Below are 21,217 nucleotides of genomic sequence, written 5' to 3' on the forward strand. Positions count from 1 at the left end.
ATGTGAAATAAGAAAAATTAATTTTCATTCTTTTTATTCATGAAAAAAAATGAAATATATATTTTATACATTTTCTACAATTTGAAATATTAGCTGAAATAGATTTAATTGATTGTCCTTATAAATAAATCAACCAAGATCTGTTAATCCGGAATATTTTTAAATATATATTTTAAATAATCAAAAATGTGGACTGATGCAGAAGCTTAAAATGCTTGAATGAAAAGCGATGGAGATTATAATTGAAAGATTAAGAATCGATCCTTCGAATTTTATGAAACTGCTTTCAGTGCCAATTATTGATATATATCTCTATGTGCACGATAAAATAATAAACTGTCGATGTAACAATAATATTTCCATAAGTTTCACGAAAAAAAAAATAATAATTAAGTAGATATGTCTACGAAATGTATCAAAAAAAAAAAGTAGAATTTCTACGCTGTAAATATGTAAATGTTTTCAATTAAATACATGCAGGAAAATTTTCATTTGAAAATGTGAAAACTTGTTTAATTATTATATTATTTTTGGTATCAAAAGTCTTAAAATGATATTTTTTTTAATTCTCCATAAGTAATTAAAAATAATTGTCAGTAATTGATTGTCAGTTAATTGATAATATTAAACTTATAATTGAGAATTTATCAATTAATTGTTATGTTAATTTAATAATTAAATAATAAATTAATAATTGGGAAATTATTAATTATTAATAAGTTAACAATTAAAATAGTTAATTTAATTTTTTTCTCAATTAATAATTGAGAAATTATTAAATACTAATAATTATTGAATTATTAATATTAAGTTGAGAAGTTAATAATCAAATAGTAAATTTATCAATTATTTTTTTATATTAAGTCAATAATTAAATAGTAAATTAGACAGAATTTGTTTTTTTAATTTATTATTCGAAAATTAAGTTCAACATTTTTATATTTTATTTTCTCTTGAAAAATTTCATTAACTGACAAGTTTTCACAATTAAATTGTTCATTATCCTGTTAATGTATTATTAGTTGTAAGATTCTTTCTTCCCTTATTCAATATTGTAAATACGATTAAATTTCTAATCATATGACATAATTGAATAGTGACGAGAAAGAATATTCATTAAAATATGTGATTCTTTAATTTAGCATAATTAAAAAAAATCTCTTTAAATTTTGAATGATTCACAATTCTCTGGTTTATAGAAATTAATTATATTTGTTCAATTATAATCAGAATTTTTTTTAAATTTAAGTGTTTTCTATACGCATTTTGTTAGTGCGCTGGTCGCTGTATTCTTTATTAGAGAAGTTGTTTATAATTAATAAAAAAGGTATCATAGTGAAATGAGACAAATTGAAAGGGAATTAATTTATTAATTAATTAATTAATTTCTGAGAGGCTCAACATTTTTAATTTAATTAAAACAATATTGAGAGATAAAAACATTTTTTATTTAATTAAAACAATATTGTGAGAGAAAAACGAACTTCATTTTCAAATAGTTATTAAAAATTTATTTCATTAAAATTTGCAAACAGTGACTAATATTTTTTAACTTAATTTCGTGAAAATAATTCCTTTTTTGATAAAAATCCCTTTTTTGTTAGAAATATTTGACTAGGATAACAATTATTTTAAACTTAGACACATTTGAATTACTTATAATGTTGAAAATAATATTTTTACGAGAATAATTATTGTTAAAAAAAAATTGTTGTATATAATTTGATATTAAGTAATTTATAAATATCAGTAATAATTTCTCTAAAAGAATTAAGCTGTGTGAGAATTGGTATACATTTAAAATTTGTTATCAACTTTTTCTAGATCAGAGAAAATAATTTTATCAATTTGTTATATAAATGTGAATAAAATTGTTTAAAGCGTGTCATTCAAGAATTTAAGGAGTTAAAATTTTGTTATAACAGAATGAATTTCTGTTTAACAGAATTTAAATTTTGTTTCCTCTTCACCAGTTTTAGGTGAAGAGAAAATATATTTAAAGTTCTCAACTTTTGACTATTTTTTTTTTAAAAATTTTATTTTATAAAATCTGTCAAAATTAATTTTTACAAACATTTTTTTGTCCCTAATAGTTTAATCAGTTTGAAAATTGCACAAAAATTTATTTAAACTTGGAAAAAAAAAATTTCCGTCGACATGTTTAGAACTTTAAAGAAAAATATATTATGAGAAAAAAAAGCGTGCTATTGTTAATAGTAATTTTTTTTGTTATTTGCCATTCCGTCAATTTTGCAGTTTAGGATTGAAAATTGAATAAGAACGGAATGGTTCAATATTAAAGTAGTAAATAAAGTAGTTTCAATTGTAGAATGCTGATACAAACGGTATTAAAAATAGCTTTTTATTTTCATTATTTGTGGTTTTTTTAGTTTTTTCGCAAAATTTTCTTTTTCTCTTATTGAGATTTTGGAGAAAATTGACGTGGAAAAATGTAAAAAAAAACGCAAATGTAGAAAATAAATCTACTACCTATAGATATCTGCGCTAAAAATACAGGAAAATAAATGTCAAATTTTGATTTGTTTTTTATCCGAACAAATATTGTGTACAATGTTTAGTATAATATTCCAATATACGAAAATACTTAATTTTCTGTGAAAATATTACAAAAAGGTGAAGAAAAAAAATTTCCATAGCTTTATTAAGAAGAAGATGATGATGATAATAAATAAGAAATCTACAGTCCTGTGAAAAAAATGTGTGTGATGAACTTGAATTGTATAAGTAAATGTTTTTTTTTTAAATGATTTTCAGAATATTTTTGATTTTTTGTTATTGTACTGCATTCTACTGTTCTTTTAAATTTTAGGAAGATTAAGACAGATTCAGTGATATACGTATAATATTGTCGAATGATTAAAATATTCTCTTAAAATAAATGTGTTCCAGATGTATTAAATTTTTTAGTAATATAGGTAGCATAATAACGTTTGTTCTTTATTATTTTTCAATTGGCGCAATATATACATAGAATGAATCCCGTGTTTCTTAATAAAATATTATTGAAAATACTAAATAAGTAAATTAATATTTATTTCCATATATATCAATTTTATGATCAATTTTTTTATCTATTTTAATTATTTTAATTAGGGAGAATTTAATGAAAATTTACACTTTTTTATTTAATTATACAATTTTTTGTTTTATAAATAATTCTAAAATTCTCCTTTTCTAATTAGGTAGTTCAGATTATTATTTTTAAAAATTATTAAGTTTACTAGCAAATTCTTGTCTATTATTATTCAAAAATTTTAATAACATTTTTCGCAAGAATTTCATTATTCTCATAAATAATAATATTTTTTAGAGCAATTCAATTATTTTCAATACAATTTTAATAAAATTTCTCGAAAGAATACAATATTATTTTTAAAAGTATTATTTAAATTTAATTATTTTCAACAATTCTGATAAAATTCATCGAAACGATTCAATTACTTTTGTAAATAATAAAATTCTCCTTAGAAATTCAATTATTTCAAATACTATTTTAATAAAATTTCTCGAAAGAATAAAATTATTTTTAAAAATATTATTTTAATTCAATTATTTTCAAGAGTTTTAATAAAAATTTAATTATTTTTAAAAGTTTTAATAAAAATTCAATTCTTTTCAACAATTCTGATAAAATTCTTGTCAAGAATTCAATTATTTTTATAAATTATAAAATTCTTGTCAAGAATTCAATTATTTTTATAAATGATAAAATTCTTGTCAAGAATTCAATTATTTTTGTAAATAATAAAATTCTTCTGATAAATTCAATTATTTTCAATTCAATTTTAATAAAATTTCTCTAACAGTTTCAATTATTTTTAAAAATTGTAATAAAATTTTTCTAAACAACTCAATTGTTCTCAAAAGTTTTTGATAAAATTCTTTGTAAATTTCAATTATTTTCAACAATTCTGATAAAATTCTTGTCAAGCATTCAATTATTTTTATGAATTATAAAATTCTTGTTAAGAATTCAATTATTTTTGTAAATAATAAAATGTTTCGGAGGAATTCAATTATTTTTAATACAATTTTAAATAAAATTTTTCTAACAATTTCAATTATTTTTAAAAATTGTAATCAAATTTTTTTTTTAAATTTAATTTAACACGATTATTTAAAAAAATTAAAAGAAAATCTTCTTAAAATTCAATTACTTTTAAAATTTTCAGTAAAAAATATTTTAAAAAACTTTATTATTTTCAAGAAAATTGAAATAAATTGTTCAAAACAATTCAATTATTTTAAAGAATTTTAATAAAAATCTTGCCAAAAATTAAATTATTTTCAATGATTTTCAGTACATCAATAAATTTTGAAATTGAAAACATTTAAAAAGGAGAATTATTTAAAAAGTTAGTAAACAAAAAAGCAAACAGCTTTCCTAATTAGGTTTCTAATTAGGTAGTTCAGATTATTATTTTAAAAAAATTATTAAGTTTATTAAATAAATGAAAATTCGAATTTTAATTTTCGCGCGTTGCAATTCGATTGGCGAATAATTCGGGAAAATTGATTGGCTGCACTGACTCTTTCTTTTTTGTCATTATAACTTCCCAACCCTGTCATAGTAAACAATGGTAAACAATCACAATCGTAAATCGTAATACGAGTTTTATTAATTAGTTGTTAATTAGTTTCTAATTTATAATAGAAAGTATTTATTATTCGTTTTCGAATATTAATTTTTAGTTTTTTATTATTTCATTCTTTGGGAAAGACGACAAACATGTTTTTCTATTCATTCCTAAAATGTAAATTTCCCTAACTGAAGGGCAGACTTTTATTGAAGAAAGAGTCCGAAAGATGAAATTTTTGCTACAAAAAGCAAAAGAATAATTTAATTTTATGCATTTCTTATTGCACATTGAAATAAATCCCTTCGAATTTTAGTGTTTATAGTATAAAACAGACAGAATTGTTTGTAATCTGAATCAATACATAATAAGTACATTAGTTCTGTGTCAGCAAGAACACTTTATAATATTAATTTCTTGAATATAAAATACAATACAATTGGTATTAATTTCTTGAATATGAAACATAATATCGATTTCTTGCATATGAAAAACGATTCTGATTTTTTTATTACAAAAGTTATAATGAACGAAAGAGAATTGTACTCAATTGGCGAAATTTCTTTGAGACATCATCTCTGGAATTCACACGAGAAGAAAAAAAGAAAATATTACAAATAAAGTAAGTATTGGCAATTTTTATTTATTTCTCCATTTTTTATCAAAATTTATCTTTTGGATTTAATATAAAAATAGAAAAAATTGGAAATTCCTCAGGACATCAAAATATCAATAAATTATCTTTCTTCCCATGGACCGCTTATTGAGGATAGAATTTTAAAAAGACTAGATAAACATTATGTGCTATATGTTTATCTTCCAAAGATCAGTTTGCAGAAGGGAAAAATAAGAATTATCTAAAATTGACACAAACTTGGACAACAGAGAATTCTTAAAAAGAGGAGAATTATAGTATTATATCTTATCAGCGGCTTTAGGACCTTTCGACCTCCCTATATCCGTTCAAATCCGAGACACTCGGACCTTTGACTGGCACATGTTCATCGCAGAGAGATCACATCACATTTATGATGAAGTTCATTCTCTCGGCTTGAATGATCCGAACAGGAAGTACTTATTTAAGTGTTAGTAAACGAATCAGTTACTGAGATCGAGTTGTAAATTTGTTTTTCTTTTTTGTTATTATTGTCGTTGTAATTAAATTCTCTTTGTTTTTTTTATAGTTCTAAAAAGTGAGAGACGTCGTTAACTTCCAACAATTTGAGTTCTTCTTACAAAAAATAATGAAGAGAGCGGTTTATAATTGACAACAATCATGCACTTCAATAATTTATTTTTCTCTGGGATTTTGTGGACTATTGTTTTTGTATTTGTAACTGTTAATGGAGGTGAGTGCAAAAAACAGTCTGAAAAGTTTATTTAGAAAAAAATAGGAATTAAATTTGTCTTTTACTCTTTATAGAATAAAATAAATATAAATAAAAATAATTAATTAAAAAGAAAGTTCTATATAATGAATCCTAAAGTTTTAACGTTTGAATGAAACTTATTTGTTTTTTCTATAAATTAATTTTTTACTGCAATAATTTTGGGTCACTGACAAAAAAATTTTTTCTAAATGTGAAATTTCAGTTTTTGATTTTTAGTGCAATCAGTAATGAAAATATTTTTAATAACGAATATTTCTATTATTTGAACGTTCAAAACTTGCGGATTACTTATAATAATTTATAAATAAAATCAAAATAATAATTTAAAATAAAAATAAAATTAGTAAATTATTTTGAATGAAGTTATTAGTTTTATTGATAACTGAATATAAAGGTTTTTATTACAACTTATCGTATCAGTGAAAAATTAAAATTTTATTGAGTTTTAGAAATATTTCCCGCCATTTGGTTGAAAATTGAATTTTAATTTTAATTCTAAATTCAAAAACTCGAAAATTTTAACTGAACGAGTATTATAATTTGCATATTCTTATCTTCTTTTGTATTATGAAACATTTCGTCAATGAAAGTGGAGATATTTTGTAATACAGAATAATTTCGCAGAAATGTTTGTCTTGTAGAAATTGTGCACTAAACGTCAATGAAAATTGTATTTTCAATTTTCTTTTTTTCTTTTTAAGAAATTTTATTTTGCCTTTTTCTTCCTTTAAGATTTCTGGGATTTCTTTTTTATTTTTAAATTTAAACAAAAATCGTTTTTCAAACATTTTTCAAATTATTAAAATTTAAGAGAATTAAAATTATTTTCTTTTTTGTCTTTTTCTTCCTTTAAGATTTCAAGGGTTGTCCATTTTCTTTTCTATTTTTAAATTTAAATAAAAATCGTTTTTGAAACATTTTTCTAATTATTAAAATTTTAGAGAATTAAAATTTTGAGAATTAAAATTATTTCTAAAATTTCGTTTATAGAACTTTTAGGGAAATTATCGTCGATATTTCAAAAGCTTTAATGACTATAATCCAACTGATATAGAGGATTGACCGCAAATTATTTAAACTTCTTCATGTCATTCACTTAAGTGAGTTAGCCGCGATTTTAAACATCAATCAGCTTCTTACAACTCACTCAAATAAAAAAGTTTATGGGAAACATCCTGATTCTAATAAAAGTCCCCTCGAGAAAATATTTTTTATTTACTATTATATTATAGTTTCATCTTTATTATTATTGTTTGTTTTCTTGTTATTTATTCGTTTTATTATTATTGATTATTATTTGTTACAATATTTATTTATTTACTATTTATAGTAAATATTTATTTATTATTTATTGCAATATTTATTTATTATTTATTATAATTACTTTAATGATTGTAACAATGACAATAATGATAGTAACAATAGTAACGAAAATGAATATATATTTTAATAGTAAATTAATAGAATTTTTTTCGAAACTATATTCTAATTGCAATTATTATAATGATAATAAATCTTGTTTATTCGAAAAGTATTTGAATAGTTTACATTTCCCAATATGCTTATCTGACTAACACACATATTTTAGTGATGATCTCTTAAGATTGATGCAAATTTTTCAAAATAAAATTCAATTTCACTGAATGATGATATTATTGCGACTTTTCCTCATTAATCATGAATTTATATTTTAAAATATTTTTTCCAAGAAATTGATAATTTTTTTCTTTTTAATTAAAAAGCGGGAAACTATTTATTTATTTATTTATTGATGTTTTTTCAGATATCAGCAAAGATTCATCATTATGCGGTCGTATGACGTGCATCGGTAAGTTTATTACCTTTCAAAATTTCGGGACTGATACTTTAGAAACTGAAAATTTTGTAAATATAATTTTAAAGCACAAAATATTTATTTTTTCCATCAGAATAGCAGACTTTGTACTGAAAGAAAAAAAATGAAAAAAAATGAATTTTAAAAAAGTAGCAAAAAAAAAAGACTCGGAGTGATCGATTTCTTTATGTTTTATAATAATAATTAAATTTCTTTTTCTGTTTTTTTAGTTCCGGCAGAGAGAAAATTCAAGTACAACGAGAATTTATATTATCAGTATCAGTATAAAGTCGATATAAACACAAATTTGGGAGAACAAGATGAAAATCGACGAGACGAGTCAACATTATTTATTGATACAATAGCGACAGTATATTTCACGAGTCCCTGCGAAGGATATTTGAAATTAAGTAACGCAAGCATCAGTCATGAAAAAATACACAATCCCGATTTTCCCGATCGAGCTGGCGGTGAATTTAAATCGAGCTTGGAGCGAAACACTTTGCGTTTCGCCTATGACGATGGAATCATACGCGAAGTTTGTCCAAATTCCAACGAAGAAATATGGGTACTTAACATCAAACGTGGTATATTGTCAATGCTGCAAAATTCAATGCTGAGATTCGATGTCGATCGTCGTGTTGATGAATTGGACGTGAATGGAATATGTGAGACACGCTATCAACTTCATGAGGCAAAAAAGACCAGTCTTCTTATCAAGAAGACGAAAAATCTCGCCGGTTGTACACACAGTGCAAAACATCTTTCTATCATCCAATCGCAAACCTATCGCAGTCCATTGTCACAATCGAAAATTGCACGACAACCTTTACTTAAATCGTTCAGCGATTGTGAAATTACGATTGATCATAATATTTATGAAAAAGTTGTTTGCAATGATTCACATCAATTTCAACCGCTTTCGAATGGTGATGATGCGGGTGTTCGTACGAATGTTAGTGTGAGTTTACAGCTAATTTCCGAAACGGCGAATATTGATTTGGATCAATTTTCAAATGAGGATGATGACAATGCTAGTAGGGAGAATATTAATTATACACAGTTGCATTATATTCATGGAAAGAGGACTAATTTACTTTATGATCATGGAAAGTCGCCGAAAACAATTCATGGGGAATTACGAACGTCACGGGATCTTTTGAAAAGTATGTGTAGACATGAAATTTTGGAGGAAGTTCAACAGAGTTTTTCGGAATTATTCACGAAATTTGTACATTCGGCGAGGATGTTGGATTATTCGTCGTTGTCGCAGATGTTTAGCAGGGCGAACAGCATTTGTAAAACCAGCAGGTACGAAGTATTTTCATTGTTATTTTACTTCATTAAATCCAAAATCTTCTTTTTCTTTTTTTTCTTTCTCTTTTTCCTTTTCTGTATCTTTTTCATTTTCCTTCTTATTTTTTTCTCTTTTTCTTTTTCTTTTCCCTTTCCCTTTTCATTTTCTTTTTTTTCTTTCTCCTTTCTTCTATTTCTATTCTCTTTCCTTTACTTTTTCGTTTCCATTAATTAAAACTATGAGAAAAAATTTCTCTTACTTCTTTTTTTCAAATTGAATAAATAAAAAATTTATCCATTAGTTAAAAATTACTAGAAATTATTAATTTTTTCTTTTGATTCTTCCAGAGACCAAATTATCAAAGCTTTACCATTCATCGGCAGTAATGCGGCGGTGAATCTAATGAAAGATTTGATAATAAAAAAATACATCAGTCCGGACACGTTAAATACTTGGGTTACTGTTTTCGCCCTGATACCACAGCCGAATCAGGAAACAATTGAAACTCTCGCACCTCTACTCGATTATCAAGAAGAGATGCCAAATGCCCAGTTTATTTTGAGTTATTCGGCAGTAATTCATGCATATTGCTCAATGGATAGTAACTGCCTTAATTTGGAGCCGATTTCAAGCTTTCTTTCATATTTGGAAAAGAAAATCGAAAAAGGATGTGTTCCACGACAACAATCATTATCTGCGATTAAAGAGGTTTTTATTTTATTTTTTATATTAACAGGACTGCCACAGATCAGGGAAAGTAGAATTAGTCAGGAAAAAAGTCAGGGATTTTTATTAAAAGTACTGGAAAAAATTCAATTTTTAGAATTCATGAGAAAGAAAACTATGAAATTACCACGAATTCTCTGATAAAAAAACCTTCAATTTTTTCTATTTCTAACAATAATTTCTTTTTAATTAATTTAATTCTTGAAAAACTATCATAAAACTTTTATTCATAAATTATTTAATAAAGAATTTTACTTAAATATTTAAAAAATAATTCAATTTTAAAAGAGTTGCGTTTACAATTTAATAATTGAATTTTGGAGAAGTTACAAATGATTGCAGAAATTCAATTATTTTCAAAAATTATTAAATTCTTCGCAAAAATTTAATTATGTATTTTCAAAAATATTATTAAAATTTTTATCAAGATTTCAATTATCTTTATAAATAGGAAAATTCTTCACCGAAATTCATTTAATTTCAAATATTTTTATAAAATTTTTGTCAAAATTTCAATTATTTTCAAAACTAACAATATTCGTCAAAAGAATTCAATTATTTTCAAAATTTTTTAATAATTCTTGTCGAAATTTTAATTATCTTTATAAATAATAAAATTCTTCACCAAAATTAAATTATTTTCAATTATTTTTATATAATTCTTGGCAAAATTTCAATTATTTTAAAAATAACAATATTCGTCAGAAGAATTCAATTATTTTCAAAATTTTTTAAAAATTCTTGTCAAGATTTCAATTATCTTTATAAATAGCAAAATTTTTCACCGAAATTCAATTAATTTCAAATATTTTTATAAAATTCTTGGCAAAATTTAAATTATTTTCAAGAATAACAATATTCGTCATAAGAATACATTTATTTAAAAATTTTTTAAAAATTCTTGTCGAAATTTCAATTATTTTTATAAATAATAAAATTCTTCACCAAAATTCAATTATTTTCAAATATTTTTATAAAATTCTTGTCAAAATTTCAATTATTTTCAAAACTAACAATATTTGTCACAAGAATTCAATTATTTTCAAAATTTTTTTAAAATTCTTGTCGAAATTTCCCAAAAGAATTTAGTTATTTAAAAACAATTTTAATAAAATTCTACGTAAACATTTAATTATTTTACAATAATAAAAAATATTTCAGAGAATTTCAATTATTTACAATTTTTTTTTATAAATTTCTTCGCAAGAATTCAATTATTTTCATAAATAATAAAACTCATTGCAGAATTTGAATTATTTTCAATACTATTTTAATAGATTTCCTCGAAAAATGTAATTATTCTTAAGAATTTTACTAAAAGTCATTAAAAGAATTAAATTATTTAAAAATTTGTTTAGAAAATTCTTTATGAGAATTCAATGTTAAGAAATCTTTAACTATCCAATAAATTATTTATCTTTATATTTAAATAATAAAATTCTCGTAGAATTTTCTAATAAAAATTGATTTAAAAATGAATTTTAGTTTAAATTTTAGATAATAATTCAATTTTATATTCAACTATTCAATAAATTATTTATTTTTATATTTAAATAATTAAATTCCCGTAGAATTTTCTAATAAAAATTGATATAAAAATTAATGTTAGTTTAAATTTTAGATAATAATTGTATATCAAAAGCATTATTGCATGAATTTTTAGAAATCATTGAAGTTTGAATAGGTTTCTAATTAAAATCTTTGAAAATCTGAATTTTTCATACTTTTAACTAACAATAAATTCTGTGGAATTAATTTTTTTGAAAAAGTTTAATTGAATTTTTTTTTGAAATTATTTGAAATTTTCATTTTCTAGAAAATATTTAATTGAAAAACTTCTGAATTTTCGAAATTTCATGTAAAATTGAATTGATAAAAAGGGATTTGATAATTCTGAATGAACTGTTTCAAAAATTATTATAAAAATAATTGAATTAAAAAAGAGTTTGCTCGATTATTTTTTACTGACAAAAATTTCATTCTATATTTTCCTGACTTTCTCCTAATTTTCATCGCAAAAATATTTCCTTCTGTCTTATCCTGCTAATAAATTCAACTGCTGCAAAGAATTTTATAATTCAAGAAAGAATTTAAATATTTATAAAAATAATTTAATTCTTGCGAAGAATTTTAAAAACATAATAATAATATTCTTATATTATATAATATAATAACAATATTCTTATAATTTAATTAATTAATATAATTTAATTCTTATAAATATTTAATAATTAATTAATTTAAAAATATGAAATTCTTGCAATGATTTCAGACTTTGGAGGCTTTAAAAGCTATAGGAAACATGGGCGTTGAAAGTAAAACGTTAGTAGAAAAATTACGAGTGTGCATTGAAGATTCCAGTGGATTTCTACCGATGGAAGTGCGTTTGGCCGCTATTGACTCGCACCGGAGACTAAAATCTTGTGAAGAAACAAGAGATGTCTTCTTCCTGGAAAATTATCGCAATTTTACAATCGACTCAGAAGTGAGAATTGCTTCCTATCTGCAAGTAATGCGATGTCCCGATTATCGAGTAATTAAGACAATCAGACACATTTTAGAAGAAGAAGAAGTAAATCAAGGTAATCGTATAAATATTTATTTCTACTAAATATTTAGAAGTGTTTAATATTTATTTCTACTAAATATTTAGAAGTATTTAATATTTTTTTAAATACATTTTTATAAACGTATCTAACTTTTCGATAATCGTATTTTCACTTCTCTTTCGAAAAACAGTCGGTTCCTTCGTTTGGAGTCATCTACAAAATTTACTCTCATCCTCATCGCCAACAAGAGTTGAAATTCAAAGTCTCTTGACGGACAAAGACCTCGGCATTAAATTCAACAGTGATTTGAGAAAATATTCACGAAATTATGATAATTCTTTTTTCTCCGAAGAATATAATTTCGGTGGTAATTATCAGGGTAATTTGATATTCTCCCCAAAATCCTATGTACCAAGACAGGCGACATTTAATTTTACTCTCGATTTATTTGGCGAATCGGTGAATGCATTTCAAATGGACGTAAGAATGGAGGGAATGGAATTCTATATTGAGAGTCTATTTGGACCGAATGGACCATTCAGTGGTGAAATAATGGGAAATCACTTGAAACAATTTTTGAGACAATTCAGATCGGCGCCCGATGAGAGGGAAGACTACTGGAGACAAGTGAATCGATTACCAAATGTGATTGACAATAATTTCGATAATCCGAAAATCAGTTTAGGCTATCGAGTATTTGGCAATGAATTGAAATTCGCAATGCTTGAGGGCGATGAAGAAATACGGAAGAAATTGGCGTCTTTTAATCCATTGGCGAAAATAAAACAAATTCTTTCGGGGAAGGAGATTCATTACGAGAATACGGCTATGCTTCTTGATTCGTCATACGTGATTCCAACAACTTCCGGTGTTCCGGTTCGATTAGATCTTACCGGATCGGCGGCTTATAATTTCAAATTGTCCGGATTGTTAAATAGCAATCGTTTGAACTTTGGCGAACTTGAAATGATTGGCAGTATTGCTCCAAGGTAGCGACAAAATATTTCATTTACAAATCAATTTTTTCCTCTTAACGAATTTATTCTATTATATTTATTTCTATTCTGTCAAAATGAATAGAATTAATTTTAATAATCAAAAGAGATCAATTTTATCCTTAACAATTTGTCGGTTAATTGTAAAATAAAATTGAAATTTGATAAATTTTGTTTTGTAATTTAAAAAACAATTGTAGATTAATTTATAGTATTTGACTAAATTTGATTAATTTAGTATTGAAAATTTTCAGTGTGAGTCTGGATATAACTGGAACAATGACGGCGGATTCATTTTACAAGAGTGCAGGAATTAAATTAAGAACAAATATTTATTCGACTAGCGCCGTTGAGACGCATGTGAATATCAAAGGTCCAAGACTTGTTCATTTGGGTTTGAGTTTGCCGAATCGAAAAATGGAAATTTTTACATTCCACTCGAATGTACAGATTGTGAAGACAAATGGAGCGGAAGTGCATGAGAAAGAAATTGGCCATATATTGTCTAAAGATGAACAAAATAAATTTGATCAACAATCAAAGTATGTGGGGAAAATTGTCAGTAATACTACGTGCAGTTGGCCGGCTCTCGACAGACTCATTGGACTGAAACTCTGTACTGATTATCAATTTCCAAATGTGTCAAGAAATCCAAATGCTTCTTATTTTCTTCTCAATGGACCAACATTGTTGAAGGTTTCGGTCATTAAAGCTGATCCAACGGCGAAAAGTTATATTATTGAATATCGAATGGAACGAAATGAAGTACATATTTATTTTATTATGCCTCTTCTTCTTTTTCTTGAAAAAGTATTTTTTTAAATTTAAATTCAGCTTATGTTCTTGTCTTTTTTACTCTGCTTTTCCGCATTTTTCTATATTTGCTTTCTTTTTCTGTACAGAATGAAAGTTTTATTAAATTGGCATTCGACACACCTGGATCGCAAATGAAACGAGAACTTAGTGCAACAATTTCGTTTAATGTCCACAGCAATAATGTAACATTGGCTCTGCAATCAGCCAGCAATTCTTTTCTAGCTAAAGGTAATAAATTTTCTTGTAGAATTTATTTTCAAATTTATTAGTACCTATTTTAATATTGTGTTCATATTTGTTTCAATTTTTAATACTTGAGACGGGCTGCGAAGAAAAGTGAATTTATTTCCTAATTTTTGTGACAGGTACATATAAAAGAACGGACAATGAAACTTTTATAAACGTGGGATTAGACATCAATGGTACAAAGCACTTGGATGCTAGTGTTGGATACACTGTGAAAAAAGTGAATTACGGCTTCACCTACACGCCGAAATTATATTTAGCCATAAATGGTGAACGAATAGCTGAACTTACAGGTAAACTTACAAAATTTTTTTTAAAAATCTCGTCAAAATTTCAATTATTTTTAGAAATAGATAAATTCTTCTCAAAAATTCAATTATTTTCAAAAATGTTAATAACAGTCTTGGCAAAATTTCAATTATTTTCAAAAAGTTGTAATATCTACTATTTTAATAAAATTTTCCAAAGAAATTCAATTATTATTTAAAAAAAATATAATAAAATTCTATGCAAACCTTTAATTATTTTCATAAAATAATAAAAATTACACAGGAATTTAAATATTTACAAATTATTTATAAATTTCTTCGCAATCATTCAATTATTTTCATAAAATAATAAAATTTTTACAGGGATTCAATTTTTTTCGTAAATAATAAAATTCTTTTCCGGAATTCAATTATTTTTATTAATAATAAAACTCATTGCAGAATTTAAATTATTTTTAATTCAATTTTAATCCAAATCCTCGAAAAATGTAATTATTCTTTAAAATTTTATTAAAATTCATCAAAAGAATTCAATTATTAAAGAATTTATTGCTAACATTCTTTATGAGAATTCAATTTTAAGAAATATGCAATTATTCAATAAATTGTTTTTTTGTATTTAAATAATTGAATTCTAGTAAAATTTTCTAATAAAAAATTGATGTAAAAATTAATTTTAGTTAAATTGAATACTGTAAAGAAATGTATTTGAAAATTGTCAAAGAACTTTTTCGAAAATTATTAAAAATAATTCGATTTAAAGAAGAATTTTAGTTAAAAATTCTTGAAAATAATAATTAAATTGATGATTTTATTACTCGTTCTAGTATATAAAACATAAAGAAATCGATCACTCCGAGTCGAAGACTTGGAGTTATCGATTTCTTCATGTTTTATATTTATTAAAAATTTAATTTCTAGTTTTAAGTAAAATGTTCTATTATTTGACTCGGACTTATATTTTTGTCCGTAAATGTTCCGTAATTTTTCATTTTAATTCCTTAAAGTCCGTAAAATTTTAATTACTTTCACTGAATTCGAGCCCTGAATTTAGTCGTATTAAATAGGAAAATTCTCCTTTTACAGGCATGATACGAAATCAACAGAAAAATAACGTCTCACAATGCGACATCACTCTTCTGTTTCAAACGAAAAAAGTCTGGAGTCAAATATCCGGCTACATTATGAAACGAAATACGAGTCTATCGGGAAATGTGAAAATTGACTATCAATTGCAAAAAATGCCAAAGAAAGAAACTCTTCAAGTGGAAGCTTCATTGATAAATCGATCGTCAAAAACCTTGACGTACAAAGCGGCTAATGTGAAACTATATTCCACTGCTTATCCACAATTGAACACAATAATATCATCATGGTATCAGCAGGCAATGGGTCATGTTGAACTCCACGTCGAAGTAAATTCCAGTCCTCATCTACAAGACGATCGACATAAACTCATTGCTCAAGTTGTTGTCACCTATTCGAAAGCTTACTTTCAAAGTCAAGGGGCAAAAATCAGCGCTTTCGTCGCCCTCACAAAGCCGATACAAAATCTTGACATTAAAGTTGGCGTGAATTATTTCGCTATTGGCGATGAATCGAAAACTGCTTTTCTAATACGATACGGTCCAGGTAATTTGATATTAAAAATGAGACGCGGTGTGAAGAAAGGTAGAAGCGAAAAATGTTAAGTTTTTTTTATCTCAATAGAATTTGCTCTCAATTTATTTGCGTCTTCGTTAAAACTTTGATTTTGGGTAAATAATTAAAAAGTTCCCATTAAGTTCCGATTAAGGTAAAATCGTAAATATATTCGTTCGCTTCTTACCTTTCTTCAGAGTACGTCAAAAATATTTTTTTTTCGACTAAGAGAAACTAAGACTAAGAGAAATTACTTTTTTGCAGGTAAAGAAATCATTTTCACCCTGAACACAATAATGCCACGAGGAAACATGTTTGCAATCGAAGGACACGCTAATTTGACAATTCCAAATTTTAATTCCATGTTAGTGAGTGCAAAAATAACGGAGAGGTCACGTAACGAGTACGATATCGAATTAGCCGGAACTTGGTTCAGTGGTCACAATATCACAGTTCGTGGTACCTACTTAGACCGTTCGACACTATCGATAACAAATTACAATTTAAAACTTGTTCTAAAATCGCCCAGCTTTCCGAGGGAAATATTAGTAAATGGCAAATTTTACTACGATGTCACAAATCTTCGAACTTCCTTCTATGTCGAGCAGTCGGAATTGGAAAAGTATGCATTACTGCTGAATTACACGGCTTTAAATCTAGGTCGTCTTGATACGTACCTCGAAGGAAGATACAAAAGTAACATTTATTCGATTTTGACGAAAATTGACAGCGAACGGGAGATTAGAATTGAAATGCACTTGGATCGATGGAGGGATGTTCATTTGATTGGTACGGCTATTAATAAGCCGAATAATAAGGAACTTGGATTTGAAGTGAAATGGGACGCGAATCGTGATCCGGCTCTTAAATTTGCGACAAGTGTTCAATTGAATAGGTACAATGCAATTGATGGTGAAAATGAGAATGGAAAAAATCTTAGTGCTTTGGTGACTGTCACGTATCCTGGACGATTAGTAACTGCTTATTGTCTGCTTGCAATTAAGCACGAGAATAATTATATTATCGATTCCCGGATTAGTTGGAGTTTGGATAAAAATATCGAATTGAAAATTGATGCTGATTACGTTTGGTTGAAATCACTCAAGTTTGAATCGAAATTGCTGTCGCCTTTCGAAAATTGGAAGAAGACTTCTTTAAACGCAAAGTAAGTGTACTTTTATAAATTTGCATCATCAGGGTTGACACAGGTCAGGGAATTCGGGGAAAATTCAGGGAAAGTTAAATTGGTCAGGGATTTTTATTAAAAGTACTGGAAAAAATTAAATTTTTAGAATTTTTAAGCAAAATGCTGAATTTTGGCGTTTTATTTATTACATTAATAAAATATGAAATTATCACGAATTGTAATACAAAATCTTCAATTTTTTCCATTTTTGACAATAATTTCTTATTTAAATCTTTTTAAAAGTAATAACATTCTTCGCAGAAATTCAATTATTATAAAAAGTTATTTAAAATTCTTATCAAATTTTCAATTCTCTTTATAATAAAATAAAATTCTTCACCGAAATTCAATTCTTTTCAAAAATTTTTATAAAATTTTTGGAAAAATTTCAATTATTTCCAAAAATAACAATATTTATCACAAGAATTCAATTATTTTCAAAAATAATAAAATTCTTCAGAGAAGATAAATTATTTTCAAAAATTATTTTTATATTCTAGTCAAGATTTCAATTATCTTTATAAATAGCAAAATTATTCTTCAAAATTCAATTATTTTCAAAAATAATAAAAATTTCACAGAAATTCAATTATTTACAAATTTTTTATAAATTTCTACACAATAATTCAATTATTTTTTTATAAATGAAACTGTTTACAAGGTTTCAATTATTTTTCTTAAATTTTAAAATGCTTTACACGAATCCACTTATTTTTATTCAAATTTAATAAAATTTATCGAAAGTATTTAATGAAGAATTTAAGAATTCAATCATTTACAAATTTTTTATAAATTCTTCTGAAATTAGTTACATTTTTTAATATATATTTAATTAATTGTTAAAAAAATAATGGATTTATACAAGAATTTTTGATTAAAAACATTTTTAAAAAATTGAATTTTGGAGAGGTTTCAAATTATTGCAGAAATTCAATTATTTTCAAAAGTAATAAAATTCTTTACATAAATTCAATTATGTTAAAATTGTTTTTTAAACTTCTTTTCAAAATTTAAATTATTTTTATAATCAATAATAAACTTATTCTTCGAAATTCAATGATTTTAAAAAAATTTAATCAATTTCTTAGCAAAAATTCAATTGTTTTCAAAAATAACAATATTTATCACAAGAATTCAATTATTTTCAAAAGTAATAAAATTCTTCACAGAAATTAAATTATTTTCAAAAGTAATAAAATTCTTTACAGAAATTTAATTTTTTTTTTAAATTTCTCTTCAAACTTTTAATTATTTTTATAAACAATAATAAAATTCGTCTTCAAAATTCAATTATGTATTTTCAAAAATTTTAATCAATTTCTTGTCAAAAATTCAATTATTTATAAAGAATTTTAATACAATTTAAATATTTTTAAAAATGAAAAAAAATTTCACAGGAATTTAATTATTTACAAATTATTTATAAATTTCTTCGCATTAACTCCATTATTTTCATAAATGATAAAATTTTTTTACAAGAATTCAATTATTTTCATAAATAACAAAATTCTTGTTAGGAATTTAATTAATTTAATTAATTTCACAAATAATAGAAATCATCGCAGAATTAGAATTATTTGTAATTCAATTTTAATTGAATTTCTCGAAAAATGCAATTATCCTTAAAAATTTTATTAAAATTCGTCAAAAGAATTCAATTATTCAAGAGTTTCTTATAAAATGTTTTACAATAATTCAAAGATTTCCATAAATATTAATTTTCTTTTCGAAATACAATTATTTTCAAAAATAACAAAACGTATCGTAGAATTTTAATTATTTTTTATACAATTTTAATTAAAATTCTCGAAAAATGCAATTATTTTTAAAAATTGTATTAAAATTCGTCAAAAGAATTCAATTTTAATTATATAAAAGTTTCTTTTAAAATTGTTTATTAGAATTTAATTTTAAGAAACATTCAATTATTAAAAAAATTATTAATTTTTTTATTAATTTATTAATTATTATTAATTATAATATTATTAATTCTCGTAGAATTTTCTTATAAAAATTTATGTAAAAATAAATATTAGTTAAAATTTTATATAATTGAATATTAAAAGCATTGCAGTCTGGATTTTTAGAAATAATTGAATTTTAAAAAGGTTTCAAATTAAAATCTTTGAAAATTTGAATTTTTCATATTTTTAACTAACAATTCTGTAGAATTAATTTTTTCCAAAAAGTAAATTGAATTTTTTTTAAAAGACTCGGAGTGATCGATTTCTTCATGTTTTATAATTATATTCTTATAAGTTATTGAATTTCGAAATTTTTGAATATCTTCATTCTTATAGAAAAATAATAATAAATATTTACCTAATATTTGAACGGAATTTTTCTATTTGCAGTTATTTACAAAACGAGTCGCAACTATCAATGAGTGGAAGTGCATACTGGCAGGATTCCCAGCACGTATTGGTCAATTTACACGCTAATTCGATGAATCGTCAGAAATTTATTGAATGGAATGCCAATTGTGGATTGTCGAGTACAGTTCATTCAATAAAATGGGTTTCGGCGAATTTCACGCATAAGCAATCGTTTGGTCATTGGACGGATTCTTGGATACGAATCAAGTATCATCCGGATAAAGTAATCGATCTTCGGAGTATATGGCAATTGCAGAAAGGAGAAGCAGGAACTTTCAATTTAACAGGAAATTTATTACTCGTCTCGCCTGTGGTTAATTACAGAAAGGGTGAAATGAAGTGTCTCTTGAATCTACTGCCGAATTTGAGATTTCTAGGAGGTGCTAATATTGATTTAGATAAACGAAAGTACACCGCTCATATGATTGGAGATTTGGCTCAATTTCGAGAATCGATGGTAACATTAAAATAAAATTAATTAATTAATTAATTATTAATTCAAATAAAATTCACATGGTAAAAATAAAAATATTATTTCACTTAATAGTTAAGAGAATAAATCTTTATTTTTTCAGGTACAATTTAATATAACGACTCCTCACGAGCGCTACGCGTTTGTTAGGGGAAGATTTGGATTGTCGGAGAAAAATAGACATATTGTGGCGGAAATAATACGACCGGCTGGACCATTAGGATTTGAGGGAATTTGTCAAATACTGACGAGTGCCTACGATTTTAATTTAAAGTTGTCATTGGCTACTCCGATCGAATCGCTTGAGAAGGCGTTATTTATTGCTAAACTTAACAAACAGGAAGCCGATTTTCGTGTTTCGTATAACAACATAACTGCTGGTTTCCAAGGTGTTTGGTATTATGAGGACATTACGCATTTTGATTACACTTACATTCTCTACACTCCGGTGCATGGATTACACGAAATTGGAATTATCAGCAAATTAGTTGTGACGAAAACCGAGCCTGATGGTCACTTGGACGTTGATACGGAATTTTCTCTGAGACTGGTGGAACTGAAAGTTGGTTTTCGTGCAAAAGGTGGTCCGAAACCGCCGTTATTGCACATTCCATTGAGTACGGGTATCAAAACGAATTCGCAGATCGAAACATCGGAACAAGACTCCGATAAGGAAGAAGAAGAAGAAGAAGTGGAGACGCTTGTGGAAGATATCGAAAACTTCTTCTATTGGAAAGGAGAAATTGAGGTTCTTGTTGTCTTCTTTATTTTCCTTACAACCCTTTCTTCGGTGCTTATGCCAAATGATCATAAAAAATATGT

General features: G+C 24.8%; 1 protein-coding gene across 2 annotated transcripts in view; it reads left to right on the top strand.

The window, feature by feature from the left end:
- Positions 1-5,344: 5,344 nt before the first annotated feature.
- The window catches only part of LOC122512844 (apolipophorins), a 33,902-nt gene continuing 18,029 nt past the window's right edge, over positions 5,345-21,217 (top strand). The window contains exons 1-14 of one of the 2 annotated variants that reach the window (XM_043628943.1): positions 5,345-5,669; positions 5,783-5,947; positions 7,773-7,817; positions 8,054-9,134; positions 9,468-9,828; positions 12,119-12,428; positions 12,586-13,384; positions 13,645-14,155; positions 14,293-14,434; positions 14,572-14,745; positions 15,808-16,353; positions 16,627-17,527; positions 19,903-20,380; positions 20,499-21,143. In XM_043628943.1, the coding sequence (XP_043484878.1) occupies positions 5,875-5,947; positions 7,773-7,817; positions 8,054-9,134; positions 9,468-9,828; positions 12,119-12,428; positions 12,586-13,384; positions 13,645-14,155; positions 14,293-14,434; positions 14,572-14,745; positions 15,808-16,353; positions 16,627-17,527; positions 19,903-20,380; positions 20,499-21,143 (6,066 nt within the window). In that variant the 5' untranslated portion in view covers positions 5,345-5,669; positions 5,783-5,874. Of the gene's footprint in view, positions 5,684-5,782; positions 5,948-7,772; positions 7,818-8,053; positions 9,135-9,467; positions 9,829-12,118; positions 12,429-12,585; positions 13,385-13,644; positions 14,156-14,292; positions 14,435-14,571; positions 14,746-15,807; positions 16,354-16,626; positions 17,528-19,902; positions 20,381-20,498; positions 21,144-21,217 lie in introns of both variants that reach the window. The other variant, XM_043628942.1, reaches the window with a different exon arrangement.

Source organism: Leptopilina heterotoma, unplaced genomic scaffold (genome assembly GCF_015476425.1).
Source record: "Leptopilina heterotoma isolate Lh14 unplaced genomic scaffold, ASM1547642v1 Lhet_128, whole genome shotgun sequence".
Lineage (NCBI taxonomy): Eukaryota > Metazoa > Arthropoda > Insecta > Hymenoptera > Figitidae > Leptopilina > Leptopilina heterotoma.